This window comes from Scomber japonicus, chromosome 6 (assembly GCF_027409825.1).
Source record: "Scomber japonicus isolate fScoJap1 chromosome 6, fScoJap1.pri, whole genome shotgun sequence".
In the NCBI taxonomy this organism is placed as follows: Eukaryota; Metazoa; Chordata; class Actinopteri; order Scombriformes; family Scombridae; genus Scomber; species Scomber japonicus.
The window spans coordinates 21,745,805-21,764,182 of record NC_070583.1 but is presented as its reverse complement, the minus strand read 5'-3'; the positions used below and the strand labels follow the sequence as shown (position 1 = coordinate 21,764,182).

The 18,378-nt window shown below is 37.5% G+C and overlaps 1 protein-coding gene across 1 annotated transcript in view; it reads left to right on the top strand.

The window, feature by feature from the left end:
* b3glcta (beta 3-glucosyltransferase a) overlaps positions 1–18,378 on the top strand; it is a 68,925-nt gene that overhangs the window by 18,129 nt on the left and 32,418 nt on the right. The window contains exons 3-4 of the mRNA XM_053320468.1: positions 2,904–2,943; positions 14,794–14,903. Coding sequence (XP_053176443.1) covers positions 2,904–2,943; positions 14,794–14,903 — 150 coding nt within the window. The remainder of the gene's footprint in view (positions 1–2,903; positions 2,944–14,793; positions 14,904–18,378) is intronic.

Genomic DNA, 18,378 nt, shown 5'->3' with positions numbered 1-18,378 from the left:
AAGAGAGTGTGTGAAGAGCTTCCAAGTCAAAGGCAGGGATCAAAGGGTTGTCTTTGCAGGTGTCTTTGATTCCATAACAATCATATTAAGCAGGATGAGCATCATTCTGGAGGAGTTTACACATGTACACCTCAGCTGGTAAAATTCCACCGTAGTGCTGGCGTTGTTCTGAGGTTAAAGTACATAAGGCACAATGTTTCTGTCTGTCTGTATCAGTGCCATGGTGCCTCGGATCAAACGCGCTGAGAGCCTGCTGTCAGATGGGATCAAGGAGAACGTCACCTGTGCGCAGAAGCATAGTAGGCCAAAAAGAGCTAAATTCTCTGAGCTGAGAATAATTCATCTCTCAGTAATGGTTCAAATGATGTTAAACCTGATCTGTGTTCACTCTTCCACACAGTATTAGATCATTTACTAGAGAAAGATTTGTAGCCTGCATGTCACTGTGCTGTGAAGATTTTCTGAAGTGTAACCGAGGGGCAGAATTTTGAAAAAAAGGTGTTTTGTTAAAGCCAGATAAGAATTTTTAAGATATGCATTCACCTCAATGATACCATGTTTATATTTTGAGATTCTGCCTTTATGGGAGAAATCCATCTATGAAAATATGTTCATATATCCAAGTACACTGTAATAAAGCAACTATTTGTCATACTTTTTCATTTCTGAACTAAGAAAGATATTTCAAGTGGATCTACAGCAACACAGAAGTGAATAGTATATTTTTTTCATTTAAACATTCGATTCATTCAAAAGTATGTTAGACATTCCATGGAGTCCAATCAGTTTTTCAGACAAAAAATCGCACAAAGCAACAGGATACAATGATATGGGTGTGATAATGATGCAGATACAATTACAAAAATGAAATATGATCAAGGAGGGAATTCATCCATGAATTTGAACTGCAAAGCAGGATTTTACAACTGGAAAGTCACCATGACAATCATCATTTTATTATTTTTTAGCAGAGGATGTAATGCGAATGTTCACAATAAAAAAAGTAATTTACCTGAAATGTGCCCTTGCATGTAATTAGTTGGACAGTGCTGCTTTTTTATTTTGGATAATGTGAAAAACAGTTCAGCCGTGTTACAGTTTTTAGCTGGATGAGCTGCTGGCTTTTGTGCTGGAGTCTCACTAAAATGATTAAGGATCAACAACTCATTACTAATGTATTCCTAAATACATAGAACATTACAAATTGATGTCTAACAGTGTAAGAATATATACAGTTCAGCTAGAAATCCATATTTCTCATTAAAACATTCCATAGGTTCAACTCAGGGTCACATAAAATCTGTAGTCGACTCACATGCAAACATAATAAACATAGTTCACGTAATTGCATAGACGCAATCAATTTAATTGGTAACATTTCACAGAGCAGTTCATTTGTCACACTGTAGCTCTTGATATATTTTGTTTGGCAGTGACAGTGCAGTGATTTACTGTTTCCTCTGTGTCTGACAGTTGAGTTGTGCTGGAAGAGACGGAGCGAAATAAAATTGCACCTGTCATCCTTCCATCATTACTGCCATCTTCATCCACACAAACTCCTACACTTCTTATTTTGTTTTCTCATTGTCCGCCTCCCCTTTTTCAAAATGTCACTCCCTCTATTTATTTTTTTTTTCAAGTTGGAAAGATTTCACATGCGTAATTATGTGATAACGAGTCAAATTCTCCTAGCTTATGAGACGCATTTTTTTCCTTGAGGTGCCCTCTCTCTTCAGCTAAGGAAATGATTTCAGAGGAGTAGTGTGTGATAAGATGAGACAGAAACCTTGTGGGCATGACTAATGCTACTGAGGCCAATTAAGCTGATGTCTTGTATCCACTGAATTAAATCACCCTGATATGATCTCTTCTGCCTATGCATATATTTGCTTCTAACTCTGATCACCTGAAAAAATAAGAGGAGACAGAGAGCTTTACTCATGCTCAAATCTTAGCCGTGCACATATTTATAGTTTGTCTACTATTAGTTTGACATCTGATGCTTGTCTAAATGCACAATTCAAAACGTTAATGAATGTAATAGGAATGATATGAAACAGAAATTGTAAAAAGAAAATAAACCATGTTTAGTCATGGCTATGGCAGGAAGTTGTTCACGGGCTGGGCAGGAAATTGGCTAAATTTATAGTGGGCGCTCGGTTATGAAAATTGGTAGCCATCTAAATGTGCTGAAATAGCAGGTTACATACAGGCTGATTCAGACAACTGCCACCAAACTACTGTGATTCTCTGTAACCACTACGCCACACCTGCTGAGAGTGAATTTATGACTTAGTTAAGCTCTCTGAAGGCTGCAACAACTCGCCAGTGAATGATTGTTAGTCTAGAGGAAGTCATAAATCAAAACAGGCCTCAGTTTGTCATTATCTATTAATACTGTGCTGCTCTCGCTCTAGAGCTCTGGAAACAGTCAGAACTCGCATGATCTGAAAGATGGAGGCATAAGACAGCCCTTCAAAGTTTGCTCGGCTTGTGATTGATTTACTCATCCCTTCATGGTCTACCGGGTGTGCTGACAGCTCTGGAGGTGGAACAGTGTTGAATGCCTTAATTGAGCCGAATGCTCAGAGCTTAAATGCTGCAGGCACAAAACCCACACAATTAGTAGGGACTAATGACATGGGGTATCGCCTATTATTTTTCCAAATAGCCCATAGGGCTTTCCATATTTAGTGTCCCTAAGTCTTAATTAGTTATTAGGAAGAAAATTCTGTATTTACCCCAAATCTTCTCACAGGCCATTTTTGACAGTTAGTTTTGACAGTCAAAGTTTTTAGTTGAAACAAAAATGTGGATGTATGTAGGTCGGTATTTGAAGATGTGTTTAAACAGATATTTCTTTTCCTTGCTGTAATTATTAAAAAGTCTCTCTGTCTTTTCAGAGTCAAGATGATATGCACGTCATCCACAACAGTCAACTGGGTAAGTCCTTTTTTTCTAATTTGTAGCAAAAGTAAGTCAACGAAAAAAAGCAAAAAGAAAAAAAGAATGCTTCAGATTACAGCCTGAAAATTACAACATACTATCAAATAAAAACCAATAGGTACAAGAAAATATAAGGTTATGGCTGTATCATGGTTTATTGGTGTGTCTTTGTTTCTCAGTTTTCCAGTTCCTGTGTTTTTTGCATGGTGGTAGAACTAGAAAAATCCTTTACATTTGACTTTAAAGGGGACATATTTCCAGGTCTATCTCGTAATCTGTGGCTCTACTAGAATATTTTTGCGAACACATGGAAAAACCTTAGCAATAACCCTGAAACAGGTGGATGCTTATGGACTTGTGCTAGAAGCTGACAGCCAGGTAGAAGGCCAGGTAAAAAGCAAATGAATGGTGGGAGCAGGTTGAAGCCCTGGTTTTTGACTTGCAAGCAGTATTTCTACACGTTAACCTCGTTTTGGAACATCGACTATACATAGTCCTATACAACCTATACATAGGTTTATAAGTAGTACAAAACCATCATACTGTAGGCCTGATATGTTCCCTTTAAATGAAATATGTCCCATTTATAGAAAACAAAAGAGAAAAGAGGCAAGTGACAGATTTACGGCTTCTGGAAATAAATTATATTGTTGGTACTTTTTAAATATAAAAACTGGCATAAAAACTGTGTGTGGCTCTAAATTAATGGGTATAATTTAAAGCATGGCCAAAAACTGTTATCAATCTCATTGCTGCTGTCTTCCTGTGTTCAAAACTGCTGTTAATAGAATGGAGTCTTTATTGTGTTTGATATTTGTTTTATTATATTTATCAGCCAGCATGTGGAACTCTTTAGTAATCTTGGATGACATTCAAAGTTATAAAACTATTCAGAGTATTTTTTCAGTTTTAAAGAGAACAGTATCCTCAAAGGATTCAAAGAGATTGTCACTTGATATGATGAGGAACGATAAATGTTGACTTGAAAAATGTTGGATTGATTAAAAGTTGTTTTTGTGTGATGCCTGCCTTTTTAAAACGTAAACTTCAGAGTTCCTCAGACTTTTTCGTAAATTTAATCCCATCTCTTTATCGATTTGACAGCAACCAGGAATTTCATAAGTCGAGTAAATAAAAAAGATCTCATGCGTGCCTTTCATGCTTCAGGGGGCTCATACAATCACCATCTGAGAGTGATTTTGGGAGCATGTAGAGGAGTTTGGAGCTGGACCTCTGCCTGTTTTTCATTCAACTGGGTCACTACACACGCAAAAGTACACAAAAGCAAGTTCATAATGCTCTCATTTGGCACCTCAGCACAGAGAGAAAATACAAACAGACAGTTATCTGAAAAATGGAGCTACACTATCTGGCACCGCCAAAGTAATTCCTTTTGTCACAGCAGCTTAGCGACGTTGGCCTGCAGAGTATATTGTTTGCAGGCAGGAATTCAAAAGATGAAGACAGGAAAGCAGAACTCACTGTTGTTTTAACAGTATAGCAAACATCAAAAGGTATTTTAAAGGAGCTGGTGACCTTTTTCGAAGGTATTTGAAGAAATCACTCAAACAGTGTTTCTTTAGAGCGAATAAATTAAAAATCTAAATAGAAAGCGAAGTAAGGCGTTATATACAGTATGTGTATGCTGATATGTCCGCTTCATTACACACCTTTTAAAGCAAACCAAAAATCAAGGTAATTCCTCTGGCTGCTTCGTTCTGCATGAAGTGTTTTTAAAAATGCAACATGCTACATCACAGAGATAGCTGAAACCTCTGAGATCATCGCCTACCTAAAAGCCTGAGGAAAAGACACCGTTCATGCCAACATGCATGTGTACACTTTCCAACAGTGCCCAGGGCTTCAAGTCCCCACTGGATATAATAAAGCCTTTCTACATCACAATAAACACGTGGAATCTAAAAAAGTGAGTTTTTTTCTCCACATATTGAATGAGCTTTCATTATAGTTTCATGGTGCTCCTCTTCAGTTGCCTGTCAGATTTAGTCAATGAATGCAGAACAGCATCTCTTCTTTTTATTTCTCTTAATCAGTTTATAATGAATTATATCAAATAATTTTCTGCACCATCTCAGTAAACATCAATAATAATATCATGTACTTTAAGGCCTTTGGCAGTCTAGGCTTATCATCAACTCAATCAATTCACTTCTTTTCCAGAATCGTTAAAAATATTAAATAGATAAATGTGTGTTTTATATGCGCAGTAGAGGAGTCACAGTAATTAAAAAAAGTATGAATAGAACTTAACTTTCAATTAAACCAACTTTTTGAGTGTAAATGGTGGTTTCAGTGCTCTAGTGTGATCCAGGTGTAGGGCACACCTACAGTACACCTTTCCATTCTCTTCAAATGTGTATTTAAAGAATGTGTATTCAAGTTTTTGACTGGTACTGTACATAGCCTATGTGTATAGTATATACAGTAAATGCATAAGAGAATAACTGTTAATGACAAGACAAGTTTGTTTGAATAGCACATTTTAGCAGCAAAGCAGTTCAAAGTGCTTTACTTGAAACATAAAATTCATCCAGGCGGAATGTATAAGCAACACAATTTAATGTGAAAAGACATTTCAATAGAATTTAAAAAGTGTTAAAGTGGAAATGTGCTCAAATAGAAAAAAACAGGTATAAAATACAAGAATAGAAGTTAGAGTGCAGTGACAGAAAAGTCTTCAGCTGTGACTTAAAACAAGACCTGAAGGTTTCTGGGTGTTGGTTCAGATATGTATGTGGTGCATAAAAACTGAATGCTGCTTCTCTATGTTTAGTTTTGACTCTGAGAGCAGAAAGCAGAACTGTAACAGACTATCTGAGAGGTCTGGTTGGGTCATAATGTAACACATATTCAGTGCTTTATAAACAAGTAAAAGTATGTAAAAATCAATGTGTTGACAGACAAGAGAAGTCTGATAAACAGAGTGATATGATCCCCTTTCTTAGTGTTGGTGAGGACTTGAGCAGCAGTGTTCTGAATCAGCTGTAGTGGGCTGATTGACCTGTCAGATAGACTTGTTAAAACATTGTTACAGTACTCAGTAGTCTGCTGAAGATAATGAAATTAAAACGTTTAACCTTTCTTGCTTGCCATGTTCAGCTTTTAAAGTCAATTCAATTGTTCTTATCTCTTATGTGATGATTGGATGAGGCAGTTTTGACTAGAATCTAGTTAGCTATTGATTGGGATTGAGAGTCAGTAATGTATTACTTAATTTACCATTAGATGCATTTATACTCAGCATACCTTTGAATTGAGGCAGGTAATTCATTTCAGATTTCATTGACAGTTTATATTACAGTTTTCTTTATACGTTTGGAGTCCTTTTCTATCAAGATAATATTAGAACATGTGCGCAGGTGGTCGAGTGGTTAGAGCACATGCCACGTATGCAGCCGACCCCGTTTCGAATCCCGGCCGGAGGTTCTTTGCTGCATGCCCCCCTCTCTCTCCCATGTTTTCTGTGTGTCTACTGTTGAATAAAGATGTCTGTGCTGAAAAAAAAATCTTAAAAAAAAAAAAGAATAAATATTGCAACGAGTTTGAGGGTTTTACACTTCATCCACTGCGACCTGGTAATGAAATCACATCCCATTTCATGAAGTCCTGATACACTTGAGTGCTGTTTTAAATGAAAAGCATGGTCACACATAGTATTACTACATTCAGTTTTTTTCTTCCAGTTTTTTTTCTTCTATAAACTTAATAGTTAACAGTTAATAAATAACAATGTCGTCCTTCTTAAAAGCACCCTCACTTTACACTTAGGGACTAAACTTTTGCACACTAGCCTACTGAATTTCATCATCCCCAAGATGAGATGAACATGTTTTCACCTGTTTTATACTTTATGTGTATTGAAGGAATCCATTGGTATGAGAGATATACATGGAGAAGGATTTTGTTTATAAGCTAACCTGCTGTTTATGATGTACCATATTTACAATGTTCATCTTCAGTTTAGCATCTTTACATGCTAACATTTACTAATTAGCACTAAGCATTATTAGTGTTGCATCATTAGTGTTAGTATTAGCCATTAACCAAAATATTTGACAAAAATTAATTTTGACCTGTAAATTTACTCCAAAGTCAAAAAAATGAATCATGAATGTCTGTACAAATAAAAGAAAATCCAACCAAATGTCAAGAAATTTCACTAAGAAACATAAAGGTCAGTCTCAAGGTGGCACTATAAAGTCAAAGGATCACCAAAGTTATTAGGATGCATAATCTGAGGGCCATTTAATGTTTGTATAGAGCGATCAACATTACTGTCTCTATATGCACACTGTTAGCACGGTCCTGTCTTTTCATCCTAGTTTTCTGGGTCAGGGCCATTGACAGTGTAGAACTTGTGTAGAACTCTTTCAACACTGTAAATGTAAAAATAATCCTTTGCTTTATGGCTTTAAAGGAAATACCACCAAAAGCAGATGTTTACCCTCAGTGTTGTAGAAAAATAGATTATACTTACAGGTTTTATTCTTTATCTGGGGGAGAAAGAAAAATGTTCCAGCAAACAGCAGATGCAAGGTACATTGCCATTTTTTAAACTGTGGATTTTTATTTATTTATTTGATATTTGAGGGGATAGAGCAACACTGCACCACAGACTGCTTCATAGCAAAGAAAGTGTACCAGAATTTAAATCAGATTATCACTACAACAATAATTAAGCCTGCTACTGCCCCCTCTGCAGTTATATTATATTTATGCTGTGGCTTGGAGCCAGCCTCTTCAGGCTAGGGGGATATGCATTGTATCTTCAGGAATGTACAGGGTTCACAAGATGATGACTGAACTCTTCCTGGGTACCAACTAGCATTCCCTGGGTCATTTATTTTTCCTTATCCTCTGTCTCTTTCCCTCTCGTGATGTGTAAGACTGCTTGGCTGCTTGTCTGCCACAACACTCCATTGTCTTTGCTTTATTATTCTGAACACGGCTGATCATTTTATCTTACACATTAATACAACAACCACACGTTCCTACTGAACAAGGTCATAAACAGTACCAGCATATATGGCTCTTTGGGCTATGAAACTATGCATCGTCCAAAATGTTAATTCACCCTTATTTCCAAGTATGTCCCATCCATTTTGAAAATACTATTATGGGTAATGAATGGGTTTCATAAGCAAAACCTGGAATCTGTTAAGTGTTAATTGCCTTAGGTTCCTGAATTATTGATGCTAAGTGAGGTTTAGGAGTTGAGTTCAGCACTCATTAGTCTTCAGCAGAGTTGTCCATGGAGTCGTGAACTCTAGAGAACCTCTAATGAGTGTGATAATCACAGGTGGGAGATCTTTTTTTCCCCCCAACCTTTACATGTTGCTGCGTGATTGTTTTGCACGTGTGTTTTTGCGTTACAGCTCGGAGAGAATTGTAATGAGCTAATTTTTACAGACTTTTCACTTGTATGGCTCGCCCTTCGTGCACACACACAGACATATGTGCATACACACATAGACACTGGCTCTCTTTTTTCACAGTCCCATTGCATCTCCCTGGTTCTCTTGGTTTGCTTCCTCATTTGCTTCCCTTTCTGTCTACCCCCTCGCTGCTATTTTCCTCTCTCTGTTCTACTGAGAGATATTTATGACACTGACCTTTTCAGCGGTAAGCTGAAAGTTAAATACACCATGCTCTCTATTGATCTTTTGCAAGGCAATTAAAAGTCTGTATTAATATGAGAAGAAGCTGATAGGAAATCGTTTCACTTGCTGCATGACACATATCCCTGCGCCACACTAGATGATTGCCTATGGGGAAGGTCAATTATTTTTATATTGCTAAATCAAACTCTCAATAGCGTAAAAGTTGGCTATATTGAATCTGGGCTTCCAGATTGAATATCACCAGATGTCTGTGGATTGGCTATTAAATTCTGGTGCTGTCTGGTGTGACGGTCATGGTTAGTTTGGCCAGGCAACTGCAACCAATTCTCTTCGGTGCACTCTGTCTCTCAGATGCACCGTTTTGGATGTGAGGAGAGGAGCGATGGAGGGGAATTTTCCAGAGAAGGATGATTCTGGGCCATCTTGTCTCAGGGAGTCCAATGATGTGAATCATTGGAGTGTAGCAGGTTTTACACCAGCACAATCAGCCGCTGGATGAGAAGTCATGCCTGCCAACTATGGAAATGAGCTATTGACATCTTCTGTCATCTCTGAATATGTGCTGGCAATGAAGAGCTCTGGATCTACCATGACAGTTTCATTGTTCTCACAACAGCCTAATGGCCCTCTTGCAGAATCTTATCCCTTTAGACATTAGCAGATGTTTGTCATTGAAATTGCCCTATCGATCTGCTTTCCATCCTTCTGCCTTCTCCTTTTTCTGTAAGAATTTTTAAATCCTGTTTTCTACTTATTCACACATTCACTTGTGCATGTTCTATGTCAGTTGCCTTGCAATGGATGTTTGTTTATTTAACTGTAGGGATGTGAGATACTGTAGGAAATGAAACGTTCCTGTGACAGTTCTGGTGACTACACACACCTGCTCTGTGACACTGATGGAAATGACAGAGCTGCAGGAGAGCCTAGAGGTCAGTGTGCTCTCAGCTCCTCTGCCACTTGGCAACGTCTGCCATCCTGCTCTAAGGAAGTGTCACTATTGATTTGTGTCAATGAGGTGACAACACTGCAGGGCCAGCCAGTATGAGAGCACACAATCTACATTCAAGTCCAGATATTTACACCCTCCTGTATGCGTACACACACACACACACACACACACACACACACACACACACACACACACACACACACACACACCAGCAAATCTTAACACATTTTAGTTTATCAGACATGATTCTTTAATGAGTTTGATTCTATCCCCACTTACATGCAGAGATGGCGAGGCAGTGAGTATACACAACTCTCAAAGCCTTAACTCAGAGTTTGCCATAGACCACATGGTCATAGCCTTAAAAGAGTAGCCTCATGCATTGAGAAAAGCATCAGATCAGAGAGGGAAGGAGGCAGAATTCTCCCGTGTCTCATTTCATCCAATATATTTCAAGGCCGATACAGTCTTTTTTTCTGTGGAGTAGCCTCTGTGGAATACTGAATGAGTGCAGGGAGAAAAACGAACACTAGACTCAGGCACTCTAGTTCCATTGGCCTGGCAAAATAAAATCATCTGCACCGAGGTGACCGGGGCTTTGGTTTCATCTCCCCAGAAACCTTCAGTCTCTTTCATTTGATGTGCATTATTTTCAGCCAAGAGGCATCCCTGGATAATTTAATTTAACCACTGAAAAAAGCTTTGTAACATATTTTGCACAAGGGTGTTGCTTCACATCTTTTCCTTATTATTGAAGAGATGAATTGATGACATACTTTCACCTCTGACTATCCAGCTATTAATACAACTAGTGCCACTACTGCTAGTGGGAGTAGCAAGACAGTATTATCTTTGACAACTAGACAACACCCTAGCAAATACCTAGCAGCATCTGACCATACGACTTTAGCTGGGGTTAGCTTTTCAAAGAAATAGTTACCAAGTGCTTTAAAGGAGGAGGAAAGGAGAGAAAGGGGAAAAGCACAGATATGACATATTAACACAATTAAAGTTAACACATCTTGAAATATGAAGTTAAAAATGCCAAAGAAAACAAGTGGGGTGTGAGACACTTTTAAAGATAATCACTTTGTTCTCCCTTTAGTTTAGTTTCTTTTCACACAGAGAAAAATCCAAATGAACCAGAATGCATCACTGCAGCGACTTGAGAACGTTGACTCCACTCATTGGTTAGATGTGTCATGCAATGTACTTTATTCCAGTAGTCCATGTTGGATCTTAATTCAGACTCTAGCCAGCTGCTAACAGTTAATTTAATTCATCTCCTTACCAGCTACCCAGCTACGGGAGCCATTTAGCTCAAACTTGTATAGAAAGCCTTGCAGTTGGGTTTGGATTAAGAGTGGATCACATTTTCACCACAAACAAATTCCTTCAAAGTTTATTTGGGCTCAGACTGAGACCATATCCTCAAAGGTCTCAATGCAGTTGTTTTGGTCTGCACCTGACTAAGATTGCTGTGTTCAGATCTGCTCAAACAAATCACACAGAGGGGAAAATGAAATTCAGCCAGCTTAAATGATTCAACTGGACTAAACAGCACTGGCCTGGAAAAACACCTTTAAATTTCCTCCCACTGCTCAGATGGAACAAAAACAAGGACTAAGCAACCACCTACAACTGTATAGCAATCACTTAACAACTACTCACAACATCCAAGCAACCAGCTATCAACACCTATCCACACCTCCAACCTTTGTATAACACCATAGTAATGCAATTGCATGTAAGCTGTGTTCAGACCAAGTAACTTTTTTGACTTGTTTGCACATTATTCTTGGCTCAGGAACATCCTTGGATATTCTTGCCTGTGGAAAAAATGTTTTATGGCATCTCTGGGACCAAAGCTGTTGTTTTAAGTCTTTGGCTTATAATTAAATACAAGTAGATTTAGTGATTGCACATTTGCAATCTGGGATGGCCTGGCATGGGGGACAAGAGAGTGCACAATGGAGGTTTCTTACCAGCAGGGAGAAGGACACAGGAATGATGGAAATGAAGGAAGAAGGGCACTACAACAGGATATTTCCGTTTCCCCTTTTCTCCCTGTTGTTTGATGATTAATCGAAACCCATTAGTGTGGAGCCGAGGCCAGTGAATTCAGTCTTAATTAGTTTCTTTTTTTACCCCTCGTTCTCCTTTGCTTTGACATCGGGTACGTATTATCTACACAATGAAGGATTGGCAAACTGCTTATCTGATTTTGCTGTTAGTCTCATGCAGCTGGTATTATTGCTGTACTGTGCAGTATCAGGAGGACGTGGCTATCTCACCTGGGGCTTTAAAATGCACTGCTTTATGTGAAACCAAATGCACACACACGTACACACACATCGTCATTCATTTAGCAAACTCAGCAGAAGGACATTTAGAGGTGGTGTAGTGGTGTTCGCTCCCTAAGCTTAGCTCTCGGCGGAGGTTAGATCTGTTGGGAGATGGACATGCTGAGATTTAGCAAGTAAACCCCCCCCCCCCCCCCCTTTGCCAGAGCTCGAGGATCAATGGGATCTTTGTTATGAGAGGCGCCAAGGAGCGACACACCCACCAACACTTAATTAAAAAGATCTGACACAGATACTGTACTGTGACATAGTGTCTTCTCTTGACCCCACTGCTAATATCTGAACCCAGGGAGGGAATAGGTTCAGGTAGTGTAATTGAAGAGGAGGCAATCCATCTAATCCTGCCATTGTCAGCAGTTGCACTTCCCCTTTTTTTCTTGTATTGCTTTTGCACAACTATTCCGAAGGGAAGATTATAGACCTGTCAGCAGTGGCTGTTACTTAGTTATGTTTTGAAACAGCAGAATACACAGACGCAGCAAATTTTCAAAAGCTTCACAGGAAAAGCCCCTTCTGGTACTGTAATCATAATTTATGACATAGTGTACCCTTTATGACTGTATTCTGTGCAAACACTTAAATAGCTAATTAAAATGTCGAAAGCAAGTGAGAATTATTTGGCACAGAGCCCATTATGTTTTTTTGAGTTCAGATTAAGTGGCATTAATATGTTGCATGCATGAATCACATGGGACTCAGCATGAACATATTTAAAGAAAAGGGAAGAATAAATACAGGCAGGCATGATTTGGCTAGTCTTCGTTGGCTTTATTGATATTCTCTGGGTGTAACTGCCAACTGTTGGCTTACCACAATCTAGTATGTGGGAATAATCTTAGTATTGTATCAAAATCATAGTTGGCCTCTCCCAAAATAATGATACATTATCGGAAATAAACAATTAGAATTCGGATAAACAAAAATGCTTATATAAAAAAGTATCAGGAATTATTCATTCTGATATATCAAAAGGTATTAAAGTTCATTCTCTAATCTACAATTGTCATAGAAATAAGTGAACCCAAGCATTACAATAAATCTAAGTATTTCTTTCCTATGTCTATTAACTAAAATGATGACGTCTGTGCTAAAAATCATGTATTGTATTAATTACATTAGCCCATAGTGCATATATTGGTTAGACAAATAAGGGTTGGCAAGATGAGCAAATCAACAATATGTTAAAACTAGTTTTAAGAGCAGCATCAGGTTTGTTAAAATGTACATCTAGTATTTTTGTTGTAAGTGCAAGGTATTTGTATGTTAATTTTTTTAAAAAAAACAAAAAATGTCATAGACCCATATACTGTTGCTAAGGCAACTAGTGACAACTGACATTAACATATATAAGCTAGTTTAGCTTTATCAGCCGAACAACAATAACCAATAAAATTCCCATTTTTTAAAATGTTCTGCAAAGTATACAGCTACCTAATAAAAGTTTCCTCAAACATGAAGCAAGATATAGACAAATGAACTAGTGTACACTAAAATATAGTAGCCAATAACGTAATAACATAATAATTTTGACAGTTTTAAGTGTAATCAAGCCAATAAAATAATAAATTGCCAATAATGTAATAACTTTTCTTAATAATAACTTCTGCCATCAAGTTACATTTTTATTTACATAGCCAATAATGTAATAACTTATTTTATTATTTGCAAAACATTATTGGTTCAGAAATGTTATCAAATTATCAGCTTTATTACATTACAAAATGATTGTTATCGGCCATTATTACATTATCCGACATTATTACGTCATTGGCTGCTACAAGGTGCTTAAGTGAAATTTACCCACTGTTTGTTTTAATAAATTAAAATAAATCAGTGCAATCCCACAGCTTATATACCATCCATCCATCCATCCAAAGTTAGAATATAAAGTGCATATACTGTATATAAAAGAATACACAGCTGAAAGTGAGTGGGCAAATACACACAAATAGCCTGTATGCCACATATACACAAAATGTCCTACACATCTCATTACTGGGAAGTTTTTGAGCTGTCTGTCATCGCAAGAAAACTCTTACACCTCTTCGGCTTTCTTCTTACTTCACACCTGGGTATTGGCTCCTACCTCTTAGCTCTAAATCCATGAAAAGCCTTTTTGTTGTCACAGCCATTCCAGCCAGGTGCTGCCGACTTCATTTTGATGTGAGGGACAGCTTACAGGATTTAAGAGTTGTCAAATGTAATTGTACAGAGCCAAAGACAAAATGACAGATTTTTCCTTTGTTTTATTTTATTATCGCCCCACCCTCCCTCCTTGGATCTAATTTTGATTGTACTGGCCATGGTAGCCACAGGGTTTATATGGACTTGTTTGTGCAGCCAATGTCATTCTTCGCTGAGCTGTGTCACTATTACTACCCTGTAAATGGATTTCACATGAAGAGGAACATCAGAGAGCTGGGTCAGTGACAAAGATGGTATCCAAACATGTTGTAAGCCTTGAAGGAGCCTGTATTAGCAGTTTTTAAACTGAGGTTATTGAGCTAGTGGCTCCTTGTTAACCTTGGCCTTAACACGCAGTATCAATACTTTTTACTGATAATGCGCTTGTGTCGCTCAGCCATTAGTGGACAGATGGACTATGCCAGTCTTTTGGGTGTTACGGCACTTCAGAGAAAAACTCTGACTGCTAATCTTTTATTAAGTAACACAGCCTGGACTGTGACATTTACATACTCTCTCCCCAAGCCAATTAAGCTCTTGATGTGCTGGTTATTATCAACAGGCCAATAATGGCGATTAGCAAAAGTCACCTCAGTTATTCAGACCGTGACTCTTATCTTGTCTTGCTCTCGGAAGGTCATCAATTGCCGTGATCCTTTTTCACAGTGTGTGAGCAGTCTCACATCTGTCCTTTGTGTTCCTCTAGACCTGCGGGAGATAGTGTTCGTCATCCAGAGTCAAAGCAACTCCTTCCATGTGAGGCAAGCAGAGAGACGGAAAGCAGATTTACTAAGGCAAGCACACAGTCTCACAGAGGTAAGATTCAAGCTACCTTTCACTCTCATGCACACATGTTCTGATTTTGGCATATGAAGAGCATATGGCACATGCTAGAAACGCTCAGTAAAATAGGTCACTATCAGCCAAAGTCAGATCTGAATATTAGTTGTTGTAAGCTGTATACATTACCACAAATTTTAAAATTCGTTCAAATACTTAATTTGGTTTTAATTAAAAATCCATCTGGGAGTAGGGAAGTACACATGACATCGATTCACTGGGCCGAAATAAAAACCAAGTGTTTGCCATGTGTGATAATTTACTATTATTCAATAGTTATAATTTAAAATATTGAGTGATGTTCTGAAGAATTATTAATTAGCATCCAGATCAAACCTCTACAGTACAGTGCATCAAAGTCCAAAATATTCAAGTGTAGTTTGAAATATGCAACATTTTTGGTTCCTTGCGGCATCAAATCTTGTGCTTGCTTATAATTTTATGTATTTAGGAAATCCAGACATTTACGTAGCTTTGAAGTTCAGATATGCATCACTCTGCTCAACATTTCTGCCTGTACTGGCCATTTTTACATACATTTTTAATGAGAAGTGATGATCATCCAGTGGGTGGGAGAAGACATGTTATGTATGTAATTTCTGTTTATTATGAAAAAAATAAATTAAGTCGAGAGGAAAGAAAAACAGCATGTTCTACAGGGGTAATGACTTCATATTTCAGGTAATTTGTAAAATTCCAGTGGGCAGATCAGCATTGTGTCTGTGCATTAGAAGACATTTGCAGGTCAAAATGTCCTCCATTTCTGTTCATTAAATCCTCTCAGAGCCAGATGAAATGTAGCGTAATATATGAGTTATATTCTGTTTGGTTAAATAGTGAATGCACCATCACTAATGACAATATTATACTAAACTAGATGGAGGAACTGCTCGCTGTGTTTCCTGTATCAAGAGACCAATTTAGATCTCTCATGTGGGTTCATATTTATGCGGTCTTGGATTTGTTTCTGACTTTGAAATGTTGAGTTGTCTCAGACTCAGTCATCATTTCTCCTTCTAATTCTATTATAATGACTTGAAAGTAATCACAAAATATCCGGTCTGTCATACCATTTGCCCTGAAAGCCTACACTCCCTTGCAAACAATAGAAAGTCCAAAATTAGAATTGATGCACCAGGTGATCTTATTTCATTATTATTGAAATCTGATTTTGATTCCTGGTTGCCCACAATTTGGAAATATAGTTTGATGTTTCCTGTAATGAATAGTGGGATCAATTTCTGCATGTAGATACGATTTGTCATGAAAAGATTTAGTTACATTAATGGACATCAAATTTTATAAGATAAGACAACTTTATGAATAGCCCATCATGTTGTGTTTGCATTTATGATCTCAAAGATGTCTGGCATTTAAGTAACTGTTGCATGCAATTACACAAACTCCGTGAGTCCATGGAGAATTTTAAATCAGCAACTTCTCAAAGAGGCAACAGTGCATGCTTGACATATAAAACCCTAGGCTCATGCTCAAATCATGATTCACTGAATCATAGTTAAAATAACTTTTGTTTTAAGGTATTCTTCACTCTCAGATATTCAGAAAGTGCATTCTGTACCCTCACCAAAGCTACAGATTCTTCTAAATGTGTTATTAATTTGTTTTTTGAAAGTTATGTATTAACAGAAGATTTTATTTTTCCATATCCTTCAAAATATAGAGTACATAATGATAATAGATATTGCCAAAAACTGTAGACGTGTGTATAAAAATACCAAAGATATTGAAATCCTTTTGAAAAAATCATGCACACAAAAAGTAAATAAACTCCTTCCACAGTCCATGGCCTAATTGTACACCCAAAATTCTTGAAATTGATTAAAGATCCCTCCCAGACATGTTTTAAGATTTATATAAAACACTATGAATAATAGTTTGTGTCTGATATGGTTTTCCACGAAGAATTACAATTACTCCTTCTCTCTCGTTAAAACTCCCAGCTTCTATAAATATGCAAATATTATTCATTTCAAAGTTGACCTTTTGAACACAAGATGTCTCCTACTTCACTGTTTATGTGCACTGGAAGATTCAAGTTTCCACATCACACTGGTGTAAGTTGAATATTGGACCAAGATGTGATATTACAAATCATGAATGTAGGTCCATCCCTTAAAATTGGATTTTCAATAAGCACAGAGAAACTTTCCACTTTCAGTAGCTAAATGTTAAAAAATGCCCTGTAGTGTCAAACTCTGCACATATATCATTCTGTATAGTGAAGCTGGAGGAGACAGAAGAAAAACATAAACCATTCTTTTGACTGGAGGGGGACTTTAAGTTCTTTAGGTATCATGCTAAATAACAAGCAAGCTGCAGGACTGAAACTGCCTAGGCTACTTTTAGGGACAAATTTCAAACTTAGGACCAGTTCATATGGGAAGGCTTATGCAATTGGGGACAAAAGATGTGTCCCCAGTTGGAAAAACGTTGGTTGTTGTCTCTAGTCTCCAGACAATTAATGTAAGTTTAAGTTAGGTCAGATCAGAATTCATCAAAAAACTCCAAGACTTTATTTCCCTCCAGTCTTTCCTTTTGTTTGCCCAACATTTTCAATCAAGATGAAACATTTTCAACATTCCATTAAAGCTGTATGGGACTGCGCCGCCTCTAAATGTTGCCTCATTTTCAACCTGAATTTAACTTTAACACCAGCACTTTCCAGTCATTGTGAAAATCAGAATCGAAATTTGCAGAACATAAAATCTGCTTACATGGCTACATTTGAGTATATAGATAAAATTTTAAGTCTCCCATTTATCTTGTTCACCACCGCCCCCACCCTCTTAAGCCAAACATGAGTTACAACCAGTCATCCACCACTTCACTCCCACCCCCAAGGCACAACACAGACGCCTATAATTCTGCATTTGACAGTGCTAAAGGGAATTTCTGGGATACTGAAGTAAAAATATCAAAGCCAAATGATATTAGAGATTTGCTTAGTTTGTAGCTGTTAAACATGTTTGATGTACTGTATTTTGTGGTTCTGAAAGATTTGCACAAAGCCCTTTAGTGCCTTTTAAAATATCTTGAAACCAGTTATGAGATGACATGCTCATGAAAGACGCTTCATTTTTTGGATGAGCTGTTGTAATCAACCCGTAGGGAAAGGAAGAAAAGGAGATAATTACTGTATTCTAGCCAGGTGGCGACAACAAAAAGATTATGAAATGTACAATATTTGATTCTTAAATGATTTAGGCAGACTTTGTATCACTCATGATGTGATGTTTTAGGCCAACATTTATGATAAGTTATAGATTTATGGCCTCATCACTGCATCTCAGAGATGGGAAAGTCATGTACCATCAAGTATTTCTGGCACTTCTCTGTCTTTTCTGTCTACCTTTTTCACTCACAGCAGATATTTCTTTTATCCTTGTCTGTCTGAGAAAGGTTTTTGTGATATCCACAGATTTACACAGAC